Raw genomic sequence first — 9,728 nt, forward strand, 5'->3', positions numbered from 1 at the left:
CCCACATCTGATCCTGGTTCTGTTAACAGATGTTCTCCACCTCTGATCCTGGTTCTGTTAACAGATGCTCCGCCCACCTCTGATCCTGGTTCTGTTAACAGATGCTCCACCCACATCTGATCCTGGTTCTGTTAACAGATGTTCTCCACCTCTGATCCTGGTTCTGTTAACAGATGCTCCGCCCACCTCTGATCCCGGTTCTGTTAACAGATGCTCCGCCCACCTCTGATCCTGGTTCTGTTAACAGATGTTCTCCACCTCTGATCCTGGTTCTGTTAACAGATGCTCCGCCCACCTCTGATCCCGGTTCTGTTAACAGATGCTCCGCCCACCTCTGATCCCGGTTCTGTTAACAGACGCTCCTCCCACCTCTGATCCCGGTTCTGTTAACAGACGCTCCTCCCACCTCTGATCCCGGTTCTGTTAACAGATGCTCCTCCCACCTCTGATCCCGGTTCTGTTAACAGATGCTCCGCCCACCTCTGATCCCGGTTCTGTTAACAGATGCTCCTCCCACCTCTGATCCCGGTTCTGTTAACAGATGCTCCTCCCACCTCTGATCCTGGTTCTGTTAACAGATGCTCCGCCCACCTCTGATCCTGGTTCTATTAACAGATGCTCCGCCCACCTCTGATCCTGGTTCTGTTAACAGATGCTCCTCCCACCTCTGATCCTGGTTCTGTTAACAGATGCTCCTCCCACCTCTGATCCTGGTTCTGTTAACAGATGCTCCTCCCACCTCTGATCCCGGTTCTGTTAACAGATGCTCCGCCCACCTCTGATCCCGGTTCTGTTAACAGATGCTCCTCCCACCTCTGATCCTGGTTCTGTTAACAGATGCTCCGCCCACCTCTGATCCTGGTTCTGTTAGCAGATGCTCCTCCCACCTCTGATCCTGGCTCTGTTGGAGGTTTTTCTCCCTTAAAGAGGAGGTTTTTTTTCCCTCCTAGCTGATGTGGGAATTGTTGAATTGTTGAATAGTAGAAATGGTAGACGTTATATTTTCCCATCAGCTCCATCCACTACAGAACGGTCAGGACAGACTGACAGAGTAACACACACACACTTTCAGACACTGGAATCCATAACATGAATCACAGGTATGTTTACATTTAGAATCATGATATTAAAATTATGTCCAACTGTGAAATGTGTGTTTGTTGGATTTACACAAAATGTCATGCGTAATTACGCACGCTGAACTTGTGGCACCGGCTGAGACACGCAACCAAGTACACACCTTCCGTCCGGACCGGGCATGTCTCCGACCCGCTGCTGCTCCTTTCACTGGTGTCCAACAGAACTTTTCTTCTTCTTCTTTCACTTCTTCACTGGTTTTCTTCAACGAGATCTCTTCCTTCAGATGTTTTCCGGCGTTTACAACCCCCCCCCCCCCCCACCACCACCAAAAAAAAAAATCTAATTTCCACGTTCACGTTTTGCTGCAGGTCGACTCCAAATCCGCGCGCACAGAGAACATGCACAGGTCCGCAGGTCTTTTCTAGCCCACCTCAGCTGTACGTCACCGCTCCGTTTCCACGACTTTAACTGATTGTGCGTGAGATAGATTTTAGAAGCGCATGATACAATTGGTCTTGTGCAGACAGTATGATAATATTTTGTCCCACCGGGCCACCGTCACCTGCAGCCTCTAAGGCTTTCCACACACATTATGGTCGCGTCCGTCCGTTCAAAGTGCAGCTGAGACAAACTGTATCGATGCATCATCTTTATTTTTGGATGATATGAATAAAAATAAAATTAAAAAAACTAACCAAGCCCTTTGAATTGATCATCAATATGTATGCATTAATATGTTCAGATCCATATTTATGTCATAAAGTTATGAACAAATATGAACTAATCACTATATTGCACCACATTAAGATCACTTTCATGTTTCCTGGACTGTTGGAACAGAGCTTGAATTGTTTGGGAAGAAGACACAGCATGATGATAATAATAATAATAATAATAATATAGTGTCAATGAAATCTATCTGTTCACTCATTAATCTCCATTCACTGACAACACACTGAGGCTACGGACCAATCAGAGAGCAGCAGCGCAGGTAGACGAACACCTGTCATCCAAAGAGCCCAACACTAAGCGGGCCAACAGAACTGCACCTCGGACCTTGGTTCAGCTGCTCCTCCGAAAAACTCCCCAGAGACAAACAGCAGCAGAATCACAGGAGCTATATGTTGACGGGGTGAAAGGCATCATGGGAAACTGCAGGAAAACAGCTGGATTCAAAGCTTGATCTTTGGCAAACAACATGATGTGAGAAGCGTCTATAAATATAAAGGAACGGAGAGGAGGTGCTCCGATTGTAACGACATGTCATCAAAGAATCAGTGCATGTTAGTGATTTCTGTCCTCTGGTGGCTCTGATAATGAAACATAAATTATGATGCGAGCAGAGAAGACCTCCTCTGATTGGTGGAGAGAGTAACGATGGAAAACACCGTCAGTGCTGCTGATCGTGGTCCTGGACCGTCTCAGTGTCCCAGCGGCCGCTCGTCGTACGTGCTGTACCTCTTCACGTGGATCCGCCGGACGCCCGAGGCTCCCCCTCCCCCATCCTCCTCCTCGCTGTGAGAGCTGCAGCTGTTGTAGCTGCAGCTGTTGTAGCTGCGCCGCGTGGCCTCCAGCAGGGAGGTGTCAGGCGGCGGCATCGTCTCGTACAGCAGAGTGTTCAGTGTCTCCTCGTAGATACGAGCTTCAGGAAACTCCACCTGAGGAACGACACAAACACACCAAGTTAACGACATCCATCAGACCTGTAGAAACCTCCAAACAACGGCTGCACAGCCTCTTCATGAACATCAAAAACAGAAGCTTTGGGACCACTAGAGGGAGTCAGACACAACAGAGAACAACAAACACAGCACAGAACAACAACAAAACAAAAAACAACAACAAACAACACAGAACAACAACAAACAGCACAGGCCAACGTAAAACAACAACGCTGTCTGAACCCAAGGAAAACAAAATATCTGGAGGGAAACAAATGAGGAAATCATATTAAAGTAAAATGATGAAAATAATCCCCAACTCACAAATAGATAAAGACAATAAACTAAAGATATTTGAAACACTGGGAAACTGAAATCGAATCCATACATGATCTACGATGCCACAATTTACTAGACAGAAAATTTAAATGAGCAAAAATATGACCCAAACAAAACATCTCAGAAAAGACTCAATATAGAATCAGTGATTATTATTCTATAAACAAATCACTATGAAAGAAGCAGCCGCTTTGTGTCACTTTCAGTTCAGTTCAGCCCCCCCCCCCCCCTCCTCCTCCCCACCTTGGTCTGCTTCTTCTCCGTGGCGTAGAAGATGGAGGTGCAGCACACCTCGGCCAGCTTACGGCCCTGACCGTAGAAGGACCAGCAGCAGATCTCGTCTCCGATCACGTCTCTGATGAAGAGGACGCGGCCGTTGAAACTCAGCGACAGCCGGTCGAACAGCTCGATGTTCTTCAGCAGGTTGTCATCAGAGTTACTGCGGAGAAAGAAAAGAGCTTCGTCATCTCCTCGCTGGGCTCTGTCAGACGGGACGTTTCCCCTCAGAGTCCATGGAGGACATCATCTCTGTCTCACCTGGTGTACGAGTACTTGTTGTTGCTCCTGTTGTACACCAGCTTCACCACTGGCTGTCAGAGGGGACAACGACATATCACGAGTTTATATCTGCAGGAATCCACAAACACCACAACCACAGAGCATCATGAAGAACAAAGAACACTCAGAGACGTTTCACTGATGATCTCTGGTAGAAACGTAGCAGAGGACATCAGAGACGTCCGGTCCACTCAGAGACATCCTGCTCATCCAGCAGGTGAAACTCATTTCTGACTGTGTGTGACCTCTGCTGTGACCTGTCTCTGTGTGTGTGTGTGTGTGTGTGTTACCTTGGTGGAGGACTGGATGAGTCGGTCCTCTTCTTTGCTGGAGGTGACCACAGGTATGACACACAGGGGCTGCTCCTTGTTGCCCTGTCAGTCATGTAGAGAACACACACACACACACACACACACACACACACACACACACACACACACACACACACACACAGACGTCATCACTGCCCGCTCACTCTGTCTCTCAACTAAACTAAACTAAACTAGTCTACTGAAGGTCTAGTGACCTCTAGTGGTGATGGTGACATATTGTTTCATCTGTCTGATCCTGAGTTGCTGTCTTAACTTCGTTGGCCTCTTACAATGACAATAAACATCCTCATGATTTGTCAATAAGTTCTACTGCTCTCCTTCTGGATGAACATTCAGCAACATCGTTGAGACATTGAACGCATCGCGGACAGAGAGCAGCGAGAACCTGTGAGGAGGTTGTCCGTGATCAGCGTCACCACGGACCTCCGACTGAGCAGAGAGCTTCTCATGTTGTCTTCTGGGGAACAGAAAGACGTCGCAGGGAGTCAGATCTGATGAGTCGAGCGGTGAGGAGCTACGATCGTGTAAATATCTTTGTTTTCAACGTGCTGTGAGCTGTGAAGCCTGTTGCCGTGGCGACACACTTCAGGTGGAATGTTCCCCTCAGGAGGTCCCAGTAGAACTCGGTGTTGACAGTCTGACTCTGAAACCCAGCTGGTGTCTCCTGAACCTGACGCTTCTTCTTCGGTCTGGGACGGTGAAGCTCCGCCTCTCTTGAAACGTGATGTCACCACAACACCTCGCCCGGCTCGTCGCTTCATCGCCGGAGACTTTCTGGACATTTCAAGGATCTCTGATGACCGTTTACAGAGTTTGACCCAAACTATATAACCTGCTGAAGAACATCATGGATGTTCACGTACCAGCGGTCACGTTAACGTGTTGATCGATTAACATAACTTGGACTACATCTTCAGGAAGGTTCCAGCTGCTCTCCAGCTGCTCAGGTTGAAGCTGCAGGCCGGCGGTGAGGATGTGACTGACCTGCAGGGTGTTCTGGCAGAGGTCCACCAGGCCCTGGATGAGGTAATACTTCGCCTCAGCCAGCAGCTCCTGGACCGCCTGGCGGCCTTTGGGTACGGCGACGGTGCCGTCGCGCAGGAAGCACAGGATGCTGCCGAAGTGCTTCCCACTGCGGTCGATCAGGATCCAACCTGAATGGAGAAAAACTGGAACACATCAGCACGGCACCAAACCAGGAGGGAAAATATCCTGACATGACACGTAAACCTGCCATGAACACATCAGTAAATATGGATCTTATAGTTCCAGAAAACTGCAGAGATGTTCACCTTCTTTATCAGTGAACACTTCCTTCTTCCCGCTGAACATTGCCTTCAGCATAGAGCTCTGCCGGGTCAGAACCTGCAGCGTGCTGTAAAACAGCGTCCCCCCCACGTTGAGCCGGGCGTACTTGTTGCCGAGGCCGACCACTCCTAGGTAGCTGCAGGTCTTGGTCTTGGGACAGGCCAGAGGGGGGGGGAGGGCTGGGATGGCGGATGAGGCAGGCCGGGTCTGGTGCTGGGGCCGACAGCTGTCCCCGGACATGTCCCTCTGGAGGTAGATGACCACCCTGCAGACGGAGGGCCGAGGGTCCCCCGCCGTGGTGACGGCTACTGATGAGGCCGCCACAACCTCTCACAGGTCCAGATCATTCCTGCAGGGACACCAGAGACCAGAAGTGAACCAGGACTGAACCAGAAGTGAACCAGGACTGAACCAAGTGAACCAGGACTGAACCAAGTGAACCAGGACTGAACCAGGACTGAACCAGGACTGAACCAGGACTTCTCAATGATCAGATCAGTGATGATCAGAGTGTTTAACCACCTTCTCATCACTGACCTGGTTCTGCTCCTGTTGACTGGCATGTGTCTGAGCCATTAGACTACATGGAACATACTACATATTACATATTAAAACATGACAGCAGACTGTACCACATGAACAGTTGTTTTCTTGCCTGGTTGTAGCGGTGCTAACAAACATCAACCTCAAACAGCTGGTTTGATTGAATAAGTAGGTGAACAACAGATAAACGAACTTAACCAAAGAACAAGAGGACTTTATTTAACTTAGTGAGCCGGGTCAACAACGTCTGTTTGGATGAACCGAACTCCCTTTGAAAAGTGCCCGATTTTATATCTAAAAAGCTCTAACTGCATAATATAAGTTCAGTAAGTGAGACATGTTCCTGCGGTGACTTGGTCATTGAAACCGAGTTTTCATTGAAACCGAGTCTTCATTAAACCGAGTTTTCATTGAAACCGAGTTTTCATTAAACCGAGTTTTCATTAAACCGAGTCTTCATTAAACCGAGTCTTCATTAAACCGAGTCTTCATTAAACCGAGTCTTCATTAAACCGAGTTTTCATTAAACCGAGTCTTCATTAAACCGAGTCTTCATTAAACCGAGTTTTCATTAAACCGAGTCTTCATTGAAACGAGTTTTCATTGAAACGAGTTTTCATTGAAACGAGTTTTCATTAAACCGGGTTTTAATTTAAACCGGGTTTTAATTGAACCGAGTTTTCATTTAAACCGGGTTTTAATTAAACCGGGTTTTAATTAAACCGGGTTTTATTTTAAAACGGGTTTTAATTGAACCGGGTTTTTAATTGAACCGAGTTTTAATTAAACCGGGTTTTAATTAAACCGGGTTTTAATTGAACCGAGTTTTAATTGAACCGAGTTTTCATTTAAACCGGGTTTTATTTTAAACCGGGTTTTAATTGAACCGGGTTTTAATTGAACCGAGTTTTAATTGAACCGGGTTTTAATTGAACCGGGTTTTTAATTAAACCGGGTTTTAATTGAACCGGGTTTTTAATTAAACCGGGTTTTAATTGAACCGGGTTTTTAATTAAACCGGGTTTTAATTGAACCGGGTTTTTAATTAAACCGGGTTTTAATTGAACGCTGATCTTTCTGTCTCCGCTGCTTCCTACGTGGTGTGTTTTGCTAACGTTAGCTCACGTTGAGTCGGGTGTTCAAACTTTCTGTCCAACACGGAAAGACGAACAACTCCGACAGTTTAAATGAGTTGTGTTGTTTTGGTGTTTAATACATCCTCAATTCGTAAAACCAATAACATTCGAAAACGTTTTTGTTTTTGTTAAGTTCCGCAGATATGAACGTTCTACTAAACACAAGTCACCTTAAATTGCCAGATTTGTGAACGGAGTACGGAACGTGTCCTCCAACAGGAACACCGTCAGGAACACCGTCAGGCTGGTACTTACCGACCGACCTCGTGACGTCAGATCACCGCACACCGGCGGTTTACTTTGCCTTTATCGTCCGGGAGACAGAAAATCACAACAAATCTGGAGTTATAAAAAATTATAAAAAGTTCAACTCTGCCACACTGCGTCTTCTTCTTCTTCTTCTTCTTCTTCTTCTTCTCATGACATTATAGGAGCGCGCTGCAGCGGAGGCCGAACGCTGCCCTCTGGCGTCAGAAAATTAAACGAAAAAGAAAATACAAAATGTAAGATATAAAACAAGAAAATAATTCTATTACAATTAATAACAACAGTTAAGTAAAAAACAGAAAATGGAAATGGGTTTTAAGACGAGATTTTAAAAGAATAGTGAATATCCCAGTGTGAGAGCTCCATCAGCTGGAGACAGCAGGGTCAGATGGAAGCCATTTCTGCTGATGAATAAAAAAAGAGACATAATGACTTAGTATCTGAAAATATTAATCTCAAAATAATTTCTCAAAACAATATTTATCTCATTTTTATAGATCACGCCTTTAGATTTCTATGGTTTTCTTTCACTAAATAACACTTAGGAAGCACTTGTGGAAAATTATTTGCGTTAGCTTTGCACATAAACTATGATTCCAGTTATATTCTATTGTTTTTTACTCTGATATACAGTCTTTGACAGATAGTAGTGACCCAGGTCAAATTGGTTTCCACCTTTGTCTCAGAAAAATTGACAAAATCTTGCATGTCTTGATAAAAACCCACAAGTTTTTTTCTCTCCCTTTTTTAAAAAAAAAAACTATTTTATTGGAACTTACAGAAGGTTATAAATCTATATATATTACAAATTTCAACATTATAGTTTAAAACTGGGGGACAAATATCTTTACACAGTACAAGTTACAGTTTTAGTTGCTTTTTGTTTGAGTAATGAATGCAATAAATGTATTTTTTTTTTTAATTTTTGCTGAAGGCAATGAAGCAGTTTCTTACCAGTATTTATTTTTTGATAAAAATATGTAATATTTTACATTTATGAATATGCAATGTGGCCAATGTGATACGATTCATCCGTTTTGTACATTAGACTAAATATTACGGTAATAAATCGCATTTCCGTTTCACTTTCAAGGTAAATGCTCCTTATCAAACTCAGAGGACTGAAGACAGCAAACACCACTGAACACCTCCCTGTGACGTCAGTGACCCCCCCCCCCCCCCACACACACACACACACAGCAGCGTCCGGTTGCCCTGGCAGCGGGAGGAGGGGGCGGAGCTCCGGCTGCTGGTTGCGTCGCCCTGCCACATCGTCACAACACGGAGCCGTCCGCCTCGGGGAGATAGCGGATTAAAGAGGTAAACTCCACCGTCCCTCCGGTCTCATACGGTACGTTAACACAGCCAGCCGGTCGGAGGACCTCCAGCAGCCGTAAAGAGCCTCCGGTGTCCGTTCAGGACGCTTCGGTGAGCAGGCTAGCGGAATGTCGCTAACTAGCTAAGTTATTCCAAGTAGCTAACTAATTTAGCACGATAGCTAACAGCTGTTATGTTGGTGCACGAGGAGCGTTTTATCTGGTCCTATGTCTACTCCGTGAGGACACGAAGTCCAGGTGAGGACACGAAGTCCAGGTGAGGAAGTCCAGGTGAGGACACGAAGTCCAGGTGAGGACACGAAGTCCAGGTGAGGACACGAAGTCCAGGTGAGGAAGTCCAGGTGAGGAAGTCCAGGTGAGGACACGAAGTCCAGGTGAGGAAGTCCAGGTGAGGACACGAAGTCCAGGTGTTGCTATGAGACGTTGCAGTAGGAGAAGCTGAAGTTCATCTTCATGTATGAACTGAAGCTACGCAGATATTTAGTTAAAGATATCTAGTTAAAGATATTTAGTTAAAGATATTTAGTTAAAGATATTTAGTTAGATATTTAGTTAAAGATATCTAGTTAAAGATATTTAGTTAGATATTTAGTTAAAGATATCTAGTTAAAGATATTTAGTTAAAGATATTTAGTTAGATATTTAGTTAAAGATATCTAGTTAAAGATATCTAGTTAAAGATATTTAGTTAGATATTTAGTTAGATATTTAGTTAAAGATATCTAGTTAAAGATATCTAGTTAAAGATATTTAGTTAGATATTTAGTTAGATATTTAGTTAAAGATATCTAGTTAGATATTTAGTTAAAGATATCTAGTTAAAGATATCTAGTTAAAGATATTTAGTTAGATATTTAGTTAGATATTTAGTTAAAGATATTTAGTTAGATATTTAGTTAAAGATATTTAGTTAAAGATATTTAGTTAAAGATATTTAGTTAAAGATATTTAGTTAGATATTTAGTTAAAGATATCTAGTTAAAGATATTTAGTTAGATATTTAGTTAAAGATATCTAGTTAAAGATATTTAGTTAAAGATATTTAGTTAGATATTTAGTTAAAGATATCTAGTTAAAGATATCTAGTTAGATATTTAGTTAAAGATATCTAGTTAAAGATATCTAGTTAAAGATATTTAGTTAGATATCTAGTTAAAGATATCTAGT

The 9,728-nt window shown here is 44.0% G+C and overlaps 2 protein-coding genes across 4 annotated transcripts in view; one reads left to right on the forward strand and one right to left on the reverse strand.

Annotated features, from left to right (window-relative positions):
• Positions 1 to 1,716: 1,716 nt before the first annotated feature.
• tnfaip1 (tumor necrosis factor, alpha-induced protein 1 (endothelial)) lies at positions 1,717 to 8,452 on the reverse strand. 2 transcript variants are annotated; one of them, XM_069166481.1, is made up of 7 exons: positions 7,213 to 8,452; positions 5,263 to 5,627; positions 4,955 to 5,124; positions 3,929 to 4,012; positions 3,618 to 3,670; positions 3,324 to 3,519; positions 1,717 to 2,738 (listed from the first exon to the last, which is right to left on the reverse strand). In XM_069166481.1, the coding sequence occupies exons 2-7, from the start codon at positions 5,516 to 5,518 to the stop codon at positions 2,502 to 2,504; spliced, it is 996 nt and encodes a 331-aa protein (XP_069022582.1). In that variant the 5' UTR covers positions 5,519 to 5,627; positions 7,213 to 8,452; the 3' UTR covers positions 1,717 to 2,501. The 2 variants fall into 2 exon arrangements, with proteins under 2 accessions (XP_069022582.1, XP_069022583.1); XM_069166482.1 differs by having other exon boundaries at positions 7,128 to 8,452.
• Positions 8,453 to 8,478: 26 nt separating this feature from the next.
• The window catches only part of ift20 (intraflagellar transport 20 homolog (Chlamydomonas)), a 6,491-nt gene continuing 5,241 nt past the window's right edge, over positions 8,479 to 9,728 (forward strand). Inside the window, exon 1 of one of the 2 annotated variants that reach the window (XM_069166483.1) lies at positions 8,479 to 8,544. The gene's annotated coding sequence lies outside the window, so the exon portion shown is untranslated. Of the gene's footprint in view, positions 8,653 to 9,728 lie in introns of both variants that reach the window. The other variant, XM_069166485.1, reaches the window with a different exon arrangement.

Source organism: Embiotoca jacksoni, unplaced genomic scaffold (genome assembly GCF_022577435.1).
Source record: "Embiotoca jacksoni isolate LCO1_2020_lvr unplaced genomic scaffold, fEmbJac1.0.p SCAF_39, whole genome shotgun sequence".
In the NCBI taxonomy this organism is placed as follows: Eukaryota; Metazoa; Chordata; class Actinopteri; family Embiotocidae; genus Embiotoca; species Embiotoca jacksoni.